The following is a 14,899-nucleotide window of genomic DNA, read 5'->3' on the forward strand; positions in this document are numbered from 1 at the left end:
TTATCGCGATTTCCCCCTTATTTTTTTTTTTTTTTTTTTTTTTTTTTTTGAAAATTTGCGAAAAAATTCACATATAAGTCGCACCCCCACCCAAACTAAGAAACAAACCGTGATTTATAGTCCGAAAATTTTGGTATATATACACACACACCGTATTTTTCGGACTATAAGTCGCGTTTCTTTCATAGTTGGTGGGGGGGGGTTGACTTCTACTCAGGAGCGACTTATATGTGAAATTATTCACAAATTTTCAAAATTCAAAAATCTGCGATGTAGCAAAACCGCGATAAATGAACCGCAATGTAGCAAGGGATTACTGTAATTTGAACTGCAACTGACGTCAGCGGCGTGGTGTACACACGGCGTTGTTTACATAAAGGACGAGGAATTCGATCGGTGGATTTAATGATTTGGAGTGACACAGATGGTTTGATAATATTGTTGTTTATATGATAGTTATTTGATATATACTTTGTATATCGTTATATGGGACTGTGGAAAAAGTCCGACGTCAGCTGCACGCCACACACGCGGCGTTGTTTACAGAAAGGACCACGAATTCAATCGGTGATTTTAATGATTTGGAGTGACACAAATGGTTTGATAAACATGTTATGTTAGAGTTATTTGGATAACTGTTAATGTTACCTCAGGCCCATTCTCAGCTCTTCATTTTTATGTTTATGTCTCGTTAGCATACCGTATTGTTTAGCCTGTTGTTGCTCGTTCATGTCTGGTGTTGGATTTTGTTGAATAAATTTCCCCCAAAATGCGACGTATACTCCGGTGCAACTTACATATGATTTTTTTTTCACTTTATTGTGCATTTTATGGCTGATGCGACGTATATTCCGGAGCAACTTTTAGACCGAAAATTACGGTAGTATATAATAGTGACGTACAGTCAGAGGAGGCAAGGGAGGCCGTGCCCCCCCTGCCATCATGAAAAGGGAAAAAAACAAATTCAATTGTTTTTATTATAGTCATTTTCCTTTTAATTTCAGTAGTTTTGTATCATTTTGAACTAAAATTTCTTTAGTTATTTCAAAACTGAAGATGATTCGCTCAGTGGAGCCAACTTCCTGCCTTGCTTCCTCTGAGGATTGCGTAATCACACGGCTGACTACGCTGACAAGCTATGCAGTTAGACTGAACTGCTGTCTGCCTCTATGTGGTGTTTGTGTTCAAACACTGTGGCTATATTAACTAATTTCTGTAGTTAAGCTGATGTATATAATATCTAGTGTTTTTTTGTCATCTGTCTGTAACGTCGTGTTTCTTTAGATCAGGGGTGTCAAATTCATTTTTTTCGCGGGCCACATTGTAGTCATAGCTTTTTTCGGAGGGCCATTATGACTGTCAACCCAAATAAATGTATGAGCACCTCATATAAAGTAAAAGCTACAATAAAAACTGAGAAATAACTCGTTTTCAAATCAGACGAGTAAAAACTGGTCAAATATTTAAAAAAGAAATATATATTAAAAGTTAAGACAATTTGCAATTCTAGTAATGACACAAATTTTATGCACAATTTGTCTTCGCGGGCCACATACAATGATGTGGCGGGCTGTATCTGGCCCCCGGGCCTTGAGTTTGACACCTGTGTATTAGATGAACAAAATGGCTTTGAAAAGAGACCTTACGGAAGCAACGAAAAAAAGGTTCTCCAGCCTTATGGCGGGGGGGGGGGGGTGCTAGGGATCCCGGGATGCTTCATGCGCCCACCTGTAGAATAAGTGATTCCCAGTTCAAATTTACAGTCGTCCATTTATTTAGTTTTATTTTCGTTTTTTTTTTTTTTTTTTTTTACATTTTGTTTTTCAATGGAGGATTACATATTCAAACGATTATCAACTATGGATTTACTGTCGAAGCAGGAGGTCATCAGTCAAGGAAGACCAACTCCGGAGTTAAAAGGTTTGATTCGGACAACGGGACTTCGGAGCATGTCTTTTCAAACTGAGTTGTATGCGCGATCAAAAACAAGTTTTTTTGTTGAGTGTTTTTATGTGTAAAGACCGATGACACGGGATTTCAATTATAATAGTTCAAATTAAATAATTAATATGCTACCCTAGAGCCGCGTTCCCCAACCTTTTTTGCGACACGGTTAGGTGTCAGACAAATGTTACCGATGACGTCAGTGCCTCCCCAGTCATGAACCTCACCGCACGTCACTGATGTATACTATATATATGTGTGTGTATAGTTGTGTTTATTAATAATTGAAATTTAAAATTAGCTTCCTTTTTTTCAACATTTAGCCAAACCCCGTAAAATAGAAAGATAGGATTTTACACCTTTAATTGTACTCATCTGCTAATTTTGTCATTATAATAAATTTATAATCTACTGAAATTGTCAAGCAGGCCTCTCTAGAAAACGTCTGTGGATCTGCATTAACCGTTTTCTCACATACTACTCTTCCCACAAAGTCAAATTTGTCGAAGTATGTTTTGCCTAATCCTGCTCACAAACAGACACAAAAACAGTAAGTCTAATGAATTTCGCTTTTTGTCCATTCCTTCTAGACCATTCTACGTGGAGCCTAGAAACATCATAGATGATGAACCGCAAGAGCGCGTGTCAGCCGAGGCTGCCATCCTCAACAGCAGAGTGCATTACTATAGCAAACTAACTGGTTCTTCTGACAGGCTGTTGGTAGGTCTCATCCATCACCTTGCACTTCAATACAGTAGTTTAATAATAATGACATACACAAACTGCATACAAGAAACAGGCTAATCTCGTAAATCCTCCCAAAGGTCGATTCACAAGAAAGAATAAATAACTTGCATTATTTCCATTTCATTTATCTGAGCCTAAACAGTCTTTTATTTGGTAAAAGGGACCGGATTCTCTCCTGCACCTTGGTGATGTGAACATAACATTACTCATGTTATGTTGTTGGTGCGATGTTACTATGTATGAGGACGCTGCTAGTAAAGTTGCGTAGGAGTACAACGTGGATTCACATTTATTATTGTATTATACCATTGTCTTTATGCCAGTGGCGTCATTTTATTTTGTTGTATTTATCTGCTTGTAATTGTAAATTCCAATTGTATATTCCCCCAAATTATGATGACACTATCATCAAATATCCTTTTATACAACAATAATTATTTATAGAATATTGATAGGATTTTCTTTTTTTCCCCCTTCCTGTCCTCTAGAGTCCGCCAAACCATGTCATCCCCAGGGCAGAGGAAATCTACATCTACAGCCCATTGGGGACAGCATTTAAGATGTCGGGAAAGGATCACATGACCAAAAACCCCAGTATCATTACCATGTAAGCGTCTTGCGTCAAATCCAACCACTATTCGAGCTGATGTCATTATTTTGGTCTGCGTTTATTTCTGTCATCTTGCAGATTTGCAATATGGAACACAATGATGGGTACATCCATACTCAGTATACCTTGGGGTATAAAGCAGGTTAAACAAGTTAATTTGACATATTACCATACAATATAGTGTATGTCTGTGTATGTTAAATATTGTCCCATCAATACAAAGCCTGTGATTTTTTTTTTTGTGATTGTTTCTTAGGCTGGTTTCACTCTTGGGATCCTCATCCTTATTATTGTAGGCTTACTTATGCTGTACTGTTGTTACATTGTCCTCAAATCGCCAAATGCAATACGTGAGTATCACAAATGGAAAGCATTACTTCAACTGTGCGTCTTTGTAATCTGCTGAGGCAAACTCAAGATTTTGGAAATGCTAGAACTCACCAATAACACAAGTGAATTGCTTTTGACCATTTTCCCTACAAGGCTAAAGACTCTCTTTACTGGCTAAACTGTAGTATATGTGAACACAACTTGACATTCTGGTAATATTGTATTTATTTCAGTTCTTTGCTCTTATTTGTATTCCTTGACAAACTGGGTTATACTGCCAGAGGTATTTATTTGTCAACTGAATATTAGTATTTTTTTTTAAATAAGTATTCATTATAAAATGTGTTTTTAATCCAACAGAGAAAAATACAGAAATTGCTTTTAATTAAATTTTAAGTAAAAATTCTACTCATTTGTAAATTATAACTATTGTGAAGTATTTTGTAAAACCCCCAAAATGTATTTCTATGTGAGAAATCTGTCATTTACTGTCATCCTCCACAAAATATAAATACAACACAATTTTTCTTGGTTTCTCTAAAAATCAATTGAAGCCATTCATTAATCAACTCAGCCATGGTTTGCAGATGCAAAATTTTAGCATAAAATACAGATGCGCTGCTGTTCAGCCATTTTCCCGACTTGAGTGGACGTGTAGCAACCATGAAGCGGGTAGGTACTTGAATAATGCAAAAATGATTCACGCCACAACGGCAAATTCCGATTCCCTTTTTTAGTAGGCATTTTCCCAGCTATTACATACAATCGACAAACTGCATTCATGCGGAATTGCTTGACTCTGATAAAAGAAAACGTGGGTTTTGTATGCCAATGAACAACTATGTGTTAATACCATGAAATATTTGTCACCCCCTCTGTCTTCACTTGTGCAGCCTATGTGGACACATCTGACTGGGAATTTCCTGATGTTTGTCGGTTCTACTTTGGCAAGTTTGGCCAGTGGTCCAGCTTATTCTTCTCAATGGTGTCTCTTATCGGAGCCATGGTGGTTTATTGGGTCCTCATGTCCAATTTTCTCTACAACACTGGGCAGTTTATCTACAGTAAGACAACAAATTTCTTATCCAACCAGAAAAGCATTTTAGACGTGTAACTTAAATCTTTGTTCAAGTTTTGTTGCAAGCTACTTTCTTCTTTCATTTTATTGAGTTTTGTTAAAAGCTAGTAACCGAATACGAATACAAACGGATGTGAGAATATGAAGACAGTTCCATTACATTTTAGTTTTTGTAGACTTTACAATAAATGCATTTATGAATTTGCCTTGATTCATGGTTTCCCTCCTCCTGTGTACAGACTATGCTCATAATGTTAACATCTCTGATTGGGAGTTTGGAACCAATGGCACAGATAGAGGTAAGTGAGAAATTAAATTTGTATGTACAGTACATATTAGAATCACAAATCGCAACAATGACAATGACACCTGGCCTTCATATCATCTCACATTTGTATACAATGTAGAAATAGTCCGTGTTCATATTCCAAGTAAAAATTATTGTTCTTGTTAATGATGAATATAGTGGATATAAAAACTCTACATAATAACACCCTCATTCAAATTCCAGCATGTTTTTGCGATATAAAAAGATGAGACCAAGACAAATCATTTCAAACTTTTTTTCCACCATTACAATGTGACTTATAACCTGTACAACTCAGCTTTTAAAAATGAAATGGAATTAGAAATAAATAAACAAGCAAGCGGCAAACAATAAACAACTGAAGTAACACGGTAGCTCAAAGTCTGCATAATTTCACATAACCAAAACAAAATCTCAGCCCAGATCGAACTGTTTAGCTGTAAATTATGAATATAAAAAAACGTCTCTGCTTCTGGGTCTGTTGTCCTGCTATTTTGAGGAGTTTATTGTACAGTTTTAACTTTTTTATTCTTCCTCCTGTTTATTTAAGGTATAATTCCACTGACAGCCAGCCACTAGTAGATGATGGCACACTATTGTATTTGACAATAAATTTGAAAGAAGAGTGAAAACAGGGAGTCTTTCAAAATCTGTCTCAAAGGCCGGTCCTAGAGAGCCACTGTCGTGCCTGTTTTAGAAGTGTCCTTCAACACAAATTAAGTTATGTAGAAGCCTTATAATGTCCGATTCATTTGAATCAGGTGTGAAGGAGGTGGCTCTCGAGGACCAGACTTGCCTAACCTCTCAATCACTATAGTCCCGCACTATAAGCAGCACTAAAAAGTAGTTCCCTCTCTCTGTTTGGCGACTGTAAACAATGTTATTGTTTTTCAAATACTAATGTGTGCGTGCACGTGTGCGCGCATACTTATGTGTGTGTATATATATATATGTGTGTGTGTGTATAATATATATATGTATGTATGTATGTATGTATGTATATATATATATATATATGTATATATATGTATATTTATGTATGTATGTATGTATGTATATATATATGTATGTATGTATGTATGTATATAAAAATTTGTTTTATATATATATATATATGCATATATGTATGTATGTATGTATGTACATGTGTGTGTGTATATATATATATATATATATATATATATATATATATATATATATATATATATATATATATATGTGTGTGTATAAAATGAACGAATATTCATTTTCGTTTATAAATTTGGAGTAAGAATTGTAATACTTCGTTTATTTCTCCACCAGTAATTTGTCCATACCCAAACACCGACTCTGGAGGGAACCACAATTTCAGCACACATTACATCAGTACCAGTGGAAATGATACATCTGATGTCAATTCCTTTGAACACTGGTGGAGCAAAGCCAATACTGTGCCTTTCTTCCTCATTGTTCTACTGCTGCCACTACTTTGCTTCCGATCAGCCTCCTTCTTTGCAAGATTCACCTTCTTGGGTAAGTCTGAATATATACATATATATATATATATATATATATATATATATATATATATATATATATATATATATATATATATATATATATATATATATATATATGAATAAATTAATATTTCCAAGATGACTGTGTCTTAAAACTACTTTAGACATGTTCCATTTAGCTATTGTATGTGCCCCCATCTTGAAATCACAGTTGCCAAATCCAAGGTCACGGCTCACTAGATTCCTGAAGCTGAGCCTTGATTGGTTGTGACATGAGACCTGGCAACTGTGATCTCAATTTTAGTTGACAGTGAGTGGCAAGATGAGTGGATAAATATGGGTGAATTTAGCTACTTAGCTTAAATTTCACAAAAGCAATATTAAGAATGCAGTGGGGGGGGCATACAATATATTATTGTAAAGAAAATTGTGGGTTTCTTTTCCCTTTTAACATTTTCGATTGTGATGCATTGAGTACTATCACTGAAGCTCTGTCATTGATTGTTTAGGCACCATATCAGTGATCTACCTAATTGTTCTGGTCACAATCAAAGCTGCCCGTCTTGGTTTTCACCTTGACTTCCACTGGTTTGACAGTACTAGCATCTATGTTCCAGGTAATCCCAATACCTTCTTCGTTGTGCATTTTTCCCCTCTTATGAATGTTTGATAGATAATATTGGGTAAAGAAAAAAAATCTCATTTTCTTTTCATCCCATCTTTTAACTTTCTGTTAGTGCTCTGTTCAGACTATTCAACTCGGGATTGTAAAGTGCAAAATTAAAATTGGTGGGTAATCTTGGCACTTTTGAAGGCGTTTTTTTTTTCCTCAGACCTTTTGTGTCACAAAAACATTAGAAAGAAACACAGGTAAATGTAGACTTTCTATATACCATAATTTTCGGACTATAAGTCGCGTTTTTTTTCTTAGTTTGGGTGGGGTGGGGGGCGACTTATATGTGATTTTTTTTCACAAATTTTAAAAATTCAAAAATCTGCGATGTAGTGAAACCGCGATAAACGAACCGCGATGTAACAAGGGATTACTGTCATTTGAACTGCAAGTGACGTCACCCGTGCCGCGTGGTGGTTGTTTACATAAAGGGCAAAGGATTCGATTACGGGATGACGAAGATGACGAAGGGCCTCACATACGATCGGCATCATTAGCGGCTTTGTTTGTAAGTGACACGGAGGACGAAGAGTTTGAAGGATTTAATGATTTAGAGTGACACAGAAGGTTTGAAAAACTATTATGGCTTTTACGCACGCCCGGTCCTTCTCGGCGGGAGCTCTCTTTCACCTCTGTGGATGGAAGTCGGGGGCCGGCGCTCGGGGACGGTGGATGGGGCTCGGACATGGCTTTTACGCACGCCCGCTCCTATTCTATGGAGCTCTCTTCCACCGCCGTGGCTGGAAGTTCAGTAGTTGTTGGCTCGTTGAACTCTTGTTTTGTTAAATAAAGAGCCGTTTACCAAACCCACGTCTTTTCTGGTACTTTAACGCTACAATATAGTTATATACTAGATCTGTGCAGCGCGAGGAATTTGATCGATGGATTTAATGATTTGGAGTGACACAGATGGTTTGATAATATTGTTATATTTACCCACGTCTTTCCTGGTACTTTGTTAACGCTCCAATATAGTTATATACTAGATCTGTGCGGCGCGCGCGCACGGCGTTGTTGACATGAAAGAAGAGGAATTTGATCAATGGATTTAATGATTTGGAGTGACACAGATGGTTTGATAATATTGTTGTAATATGATATTTATTTGAAATATACTTTATATATCGTTATATGGGTCTGTGGAATAATTAGAAATGCAACTTACAACGGGTCCGATGTCAGCATATGCGGCGCATACGCGGCATTGTTTACATAAAGCAAGATGGATGGATTTAATGAATTGGAGTGACACAGATGGTTTGATAAACGTGTTATTTATGTAATACTTACTTGAATAACTCTGAATGTTACGTCAGGCCCATTCTCAGCTCCTCGTTTGTGTATATGTCACATAAGCATACTGTGTCTGTTTTTGGTGTTGGATTTTGACAAATAAATTTGCCCCAAAAGTGCGACTTATACTCCGGTGCGACTTATTTCTGGGTTTTTTTTCACTTTATTGTGCATTTTATGGCTGGTGCGACTTATACTCCGAGCGACTTATAGTCCGAAAATTACGGTACATTGGATACGTTTTCACGTGTCACTCTGTGTTGGTCTAACACATGAAATACAGGTACATTTGGTCATAACATGACAAAATGTGGAATATTTCAAAAAGTATGAATGTTTTTGCAAACCAGTATAGGCCTACATTTGTACCCGATATACAGTGGCATGAGCAAGCATGTATGCTTTTTGGAATTTCTTGGTTTTCTGAATTAACTTTTCATAAAATGTGATCTGTTCATCTACAAGTTAACCTTATTGACAAGTGCATTGTTTAAATTAATGACACTTTTTTAAAGATTTCATCTCTTTATCGAGAACATTCTAAAAAAAACTTTGTATTGCCTGAGGAGAATAGTATGTGGACCCTTAGAATTGTTAACTGGTGAATTCCTCTTTCCTCTTTTGGGGTTGTTGTCCTGTTACATCACCCACCCTCTATGGCAGACCTGGGCAAATTAAGGCCCGCGGGCCACATCCGGCCCTTTGTACGTCCCTGTCCGGCCCGCGTGAGGCCAATCATAAACACCATAAATTAAACTTTTTTTTAACTTTTATTTTGAAATTTTATTTTGAAAAGCGTTACGTCGCTACGTATGCACGTTGTAGACGTAGCACCTTCACTCGCGTATACACGTGTGTGAGTGAAGGTGATGCTGTCCGCCAGGTTATCCCCAAGATGTCGACACCCTAACCCAAGAAAAGAAAAGTTGATAACGAATGCCGTATTTTCAACAAAACATGGACTTCCAAATATTTCTTTACAGAAATTAAAGGCAAAGCAGTGTGCTTAGTCTGTGGTACACAGGTTGCTGTGTTTAAAGAATATAATTTGAATCGCCACGACACCACCAAGCATGAAGATAAATACAGAAATCTGTCTGGTGAAGAGCGTGCAAGGGAGTCTGATGCATTGCTTGCAAAACTACAAACCCAACAAGGATTTTTCACCAAACTTCACACTCACAATAAATTGCACTGGTTCAATAATTGTTTTTCTTATTTAACCAATAGACCACAGTTTCACATAACCTAATATACATATTTACAGAGTGCTTTATTCTTCTGATTATCAGTACCAGCTATTCAAAATATTTAAGTATTTTACAATGAAAGAAAGTTGGTGGCCCTCTGATACAATTCAGGCTTCTCATGCGGCCAATTAAAAATTAATTGCCCACCCGTGCTCTATGGTGTTTTAGCTGACTTTTTTTTTATTTTTATATTCCTCCAAAATTAAATATTTAAATGATCATCCTCCTGGAGCAACGATTCTGTAATATTTAACAGGCGATGTTAACCACACAGAAAGTTGTATTTCGTCAACATTGATGAATATTTAGTTCGGGCAAAGTATATAACAAGTTGCACAAACTATCTGAGATAGTCATTTTGTAGTTCTTGTACATATATATTGAATCTGTTTAGATAAGCTTATTGAATGAGATTTCTGGTCAGTTTGTTTTTGATGTTTGCGGTCATAGTAGAATTTCTGCTGTCTTGAGTTATGCCTATAACCTCAATTTCATGCCCCCCGCTTATAAGAAACCATGTCTGCTTTTGACTGATTTAAACAAGTGCTGCAAGTAAGGGGAGATGCATGGTATCTGTATGATTTTTGTTCCTCCAGAATTGCGGCTGCTCTTCCCTCAGCTGACGGGTGTCCTTACGCTGGCTTTCTTCATTCACAACTGTATCATCACATTGATGAAGAACAACAAGCATCAAGAGAACAATGTGAGCATTTGTCATTCTCGTGAAACTGCGCTTCACAGGATATAAACATACCTCGATCTCTGGAAGCTGATACTAGTTCTAGTGAATCATTGCTCACTGGGTTCTAAATTCCACCCTTGACACAACAAAGAATCCGCAATTGCTCCATTCAGTGACTCCAACCTTTGTTTTCCTCTAATACTCTGTGCTTGACTAAGAAGCACAATGTGACTGAGTTTTGCTGCTTTCAGGTACGGGACCTGTCTGTGGCTTATCTCCTTGTTGGGATGACCTACATCTATGTGGGCGTGTTGATCTTTGCAGCTTTTCCGTCACCCCCTCTCAGCAAAGACTGCATTGAACCAGTAAGACTGAAAAATGTTCTGTACATACTTGATTGCAGAGAGATTGTGCTTTTGTGAAACAAATTCACATTTACTCATGTCGTGTTTTAAGACAAACTACTACATCATTTTGCATCATATTTTTTTGAAACTCAAAACATGCTTATTGCTGTACCTCTCTCCTCAGAACTTCTTAGACAATTTCTCCAGTGGTGATGTGATGGTGTTTGTGGCTCGGTCCTTCCTATTGTTCCAAATGATCACAGTCTATCCTTTGCTGGGATACTTGGTGCGAGTCCAGATGATGAGCCAGATATTTGGCAATCATTATCCCAGGTAATTCATTATGCATACACTTGCAATGCAAAATAATTCAGACTGAACAAATAATAGATAGACTTGGCATTGAAATAGAATAATGCAATTTTCAAATCACAAATGCTGCAATTTAAACAGAAATCATAATGTCAACAACACTGATAATTACCGTAATTCTCAGACTATAAGTCGCGGTTTTTTTTAATAGTTTGGGTGAGGCTGCGACTTATACTCAGGAGCGACTTATATGTGATTTTTGTTCTCAAAAAATTTTTAAATTCAATATTCCACGATGTAGTGAAACCGCGATAAACGAACCGCGATGTAGCAAGGGATTACTGTCATTTGAACTGCAAGTGATGTCACCGGCGCCGCGCAGCGGTTGTTTACATGAAGAACAAAGGATTCGATCACAGGATGACGAAGATGACGAAGGGCCCCACGTTTGAAGGGTTTAATGATTTGGAATAACACAAGGTTTGAAAAACGCACCGTAATTTTCGGACTATAAGTCGCTCCGGAGTATAAATCGCACCAGCCATAAAATGCACAACAAAGTGGAAAAAAAACATATATAAGTCGCACCGGAGTATAAATCGCACTTTTGGGGCAAATTCATTTGTCAAAATCCAACACCAAAAATCAGACATGAACCAACAACAACAGGCTAAACGATGCGGTATGCTAACGTGACATATACACAAACGAGGAGCTGAGAACGGGCCTGATGTAACATTCAGAGTTATAACACGTTTATCAAACCATCTGTGTCACTCCAATTCGTTAAATCCATCGATCGTGCTTTATGTAAACAATGCCGCGTATGCGCCGCATATGCTGACGTCGGACCCGTTGTAAATTGCATTTCTAATTATTCCACAGACCCATATAACGATATATAAAGTATATTTCAAATAACTATCATATTACAACAATATTGTCAAACCATCTGTGTCACTCCAAATCATTAAATCCATCGATCAAATTCTTCTCTCTTTATGTCAACAACGGCGCGCGTTATATATGCGACTTATACTCCGGAGCGATTTATAGTCCGAAAATTACGGTACTTACTTTTTGTGTACCTATTAAACAATACTTATCTAATAAAATTAGATAGATCTCAAAACATAGAGCCTTTACTGCCATATTTAACAGGGAGTCCTACGATGATCTCTTTGTTAAAGCCCCGATCATAAAGTGACACAAACATCAAAGAGTCGCGCTCACGCAATGAGAGTAAAAGAGAGTAAACAATTTTATTGTAAACAATCGTTTACATTGATAGGCTTTTGGGACATTATTTCCAGGACTTTGGCTCATCTACCATGGTTAAGCACGTTTTGTGTTTATATAGTGTTATTTCCTCACGTTTCATTCATTTCAAGCTCATTTTTTGTCTTTTAAATGTCCGACATATGCCATGCTATGTAGTGAGCTGAAATGGAAGGTCTGTAGGTTGTAGATATGTGATGTTTTTGTAAATCGCAGAACTTTTTTTTTTCTTTTTTAAGTATACTGGATCCACCTGTCTGCCTTTAAATATACTTGATTTCCTGTCTGAGTTGTGTAATTTCTTCAGCGTCATGAAAATATGCTTGGAACGTCCGGAAAAAATAGAAAGATCGCGGGTGGCGCGTGAACGGTGGCGACTTTTCTCTGGCGCACTGTAGCCAGTGTGTTAACTTGGTGAGTCCAATGCTGTCTAGTTCTTGTGGCGTTCGGCGGATGATCACGCCGCAGCCGGTCCGTGAGTGAGGCGCAATTCATCGAATCATTCAATGCTTCATAATTTGTTTTATAATGAAGTATTTCTGTATTCATATATTTCTTTCTATCTCTTTAGTTTCTTCCATGTACTCACCCTGAACATTTTGATTGTTGGAGCTGGTGTCCTGATGGCAAAGTTTTATCCCAACATTGGATCCATCATTCGGTATATTTGTCTGTTTTTATGCATTTCATCTTTTAAGTTGTTGTCTAAAATTTTTTACAGCAAAGTTCTCAAAGACCTATTGTTTATTTATTGCAATGTCTTTGTTGCAGGTTTTCCGGCGCAACATGCGGCTTGGCGTTAGTGTTTGTATTCCCCTCTTTAATTCACATGATCTCCTTGAGACGACAGGGCTCCCTCCGCTGGCCGTCAGCTGTCTTTCACAGTTTTCTTATCTTGTTGGGTATGACCAACCTGGTGGCTCAGTTCTTCATGTAAATTCACACCTTCCCTGGCAGAATTTGAATTATGTGATGGCTCTTTAAAATGATTACCAAAAAAAAAGGCATTTACAACATCCACCAGGAATGTAATGACATTATCTTCTGTCGCCCAGCCAGTGGGATTGTGATGTGATAAAAGGTTATTTGATGGTAACTTTAGATGTTTGATTACTCCTGCTCAGACGAGTCGTAGGGATTTATCATGGACTGTGGGTCAAAGGGACTATAGGCTATAAGGGATGCATGAATTTAATGTTATTTTTCCTTGGAATCAATATGTATGGCTTTACAGTTGTATTTTATCATAATTTTGTTGACTGAATGCTCTTATCTTGGTGAATATACCAACTGTATCCATTGTAAATGGCATGTTGTAATTTTTAACCAAATTTGCCATTTTATAACCCATCTTCAAATAATTCTGATATTCTGTATTTGGTACGCGATAAGAAGAGACAAAGGGAACATGAGTGAAAATAAATCTCAGGTTAAAAGAAGTGTGGTCTTTTCATTAAAAAAAAAAATCAAATGAGATGAAATCAAGTCCTGTATATTTCTCAAGTATATACAAAAATGTGAACCGTAACCCTAACCCTTTTGCACAGAATAACTGCTGGCTAGCATAAAAGGCTGACAGTCACCATGCAGGATGATCAAGCAGCTGGACACAAGGTTAAATGTGTTAGTTGGATGAAGCTAAGATTAAAAACATTTTATTTTGATTGAATGTTTGGTCCAGAAATATTGCAATTACTCAATATGATCATTTTGTGGGAGCATCATCATGTTTTGGGCTTGTTCCTTTTATTTTATTTTTCTTATGGTGGGCCTTTAGTCAAAACTTTTCAAAAAGGGTTGTGTTTACTGTTGTCCTTGTGTCAATATCAAATCTTAAAAAATGTAACAATCCATTGATTCATTATAAAAATAGGAAAACCTCCCCAGCATTTTTTATTTGCCTTTGTGACAAACGGCCTCTTCGAAACAAAAACAAAAAAAACAAAGTGAACGAAAATGCTAAGTATAATCAATATGCGGGTTCCTAATTCAAGGGCCTGACAGGAAGTCCTCTCCCACAGATACCATTACTGGTATTAATTCTGTCTGAGAATTGGAAAGGGTCACCACAGGGTCAGCTTTCCGTGTGGAGGTTACCTGACCTTTCTTCATCTTGTTTGTGTCCTCGAGCCCCCAGAAGTCCTTGCATTGTTCTGGAAGCCTCTTACCTGGTGTCTTTGCCGTATATACTTAATAGCTTTAATGGTGGTCTGGTAAACCTTTATAATGCTTGAAGGAGCTTGTGACGTTTATGCCCTGTTATTTTTTGTCCCTGTGGGACAAATGTTTGTGTTTCAATCCAGCTGTTAAGGTATCACTTCTGAAAATAGAATATAACAAAATTAATGCACCGTTGATGGTCAAAGCACCACCTTATGATGATGGAACTTTCATTACCATTATTGTCTGTGTTATTACTCGGTTACTTGAGAGGACAAGAGCACACTGGCTCTATCCTCCTGGGATGGATCATATGTCTGCTTGCTTGGCTCCTTCCCCTGGATACAAAACACACCCTTTGGTTTCGGCATAATCAATGGGGGGGTGCT

At 37.2% G+C, this 14,899-nt stretch overlaps 1 protein-coding gene across 2 annotated transcripts in view; it reads left to right on the forward strand.

The window, feature by feature from the left end:
- slc38a9 (solute carrier family 38 member 9) overlaps positions 1-13,789 on the forward strand; it is a 29,103-nt gene extending 15,314 nt beyond the window's left edge. For both annotated transcript variants that reach the window (XM_085926326.1, XM_085926325.1), the window contains exons 3-15: positions 2,535-2,664; positions 3,180-3,298; positions 3,380-3,443; positions 3,558-3,651; positions 4,525-4,695; positions 4,949-5,008; positions 6,319-6,528; positions 7,025-7,132; positions 10,328-10,434; positions 10,665-10,778; positions 10,945-11,093; positions 12,922-13,011; positions 13,122-13,789. In XM_085926326.1, coding sequence (XP_085782452.1) covers positions 2,535-2,664; positions 3,180-3,298; positions 3,380-3,443; positions 3,558-3,651; positions 4,525-4,695; positions 4,949-5,008; positions 6,319-6,528; positions 7,025-7,132; positions 10,328-10,434; positions 10,665-10,778; positions 10,945-11,093; positions 12,922-13,011; positions 13,122-13,287 — 1,582 coding nt within the window. In that variant the 3' untranslated portion in view covers positions 13,288-13,789. The remainder of the gene's footprint in view (positions 1-2,534; positions 2,665-3,179; positions 3,299-3,379; positions 3,444-3,557; positions 3,652-4,524; positions 4,696-4,948; positions 5,009-6,318; positions 6,529-7,024; positions 7,133-10,327; positions 10,435-10,664; positions 10,779-10,944; positions 11,094-12,921; positions 13,012-13,121) is intronic.
- Positions 13,790-14,899: the final 1,110 nt, after the last annotated feature.

The sequence above is a fragment of the Syngnathus leptorhynchus genome, chromosome 12, assembly GCF_054491065.1.
Source record: "Syngnathus leptorhynchus isolate UIUO chromosome 12, UIUO_Slep, whole genome shotgun sequence".
In the NCBI taxonomy this organism is placed as follows: Eukaryota; Metazoa; Chordata; class Actinopteri; order Syngnathiformes; family Syngnathidae; genus Syngnathus; species Syngnathus leptorhynchus.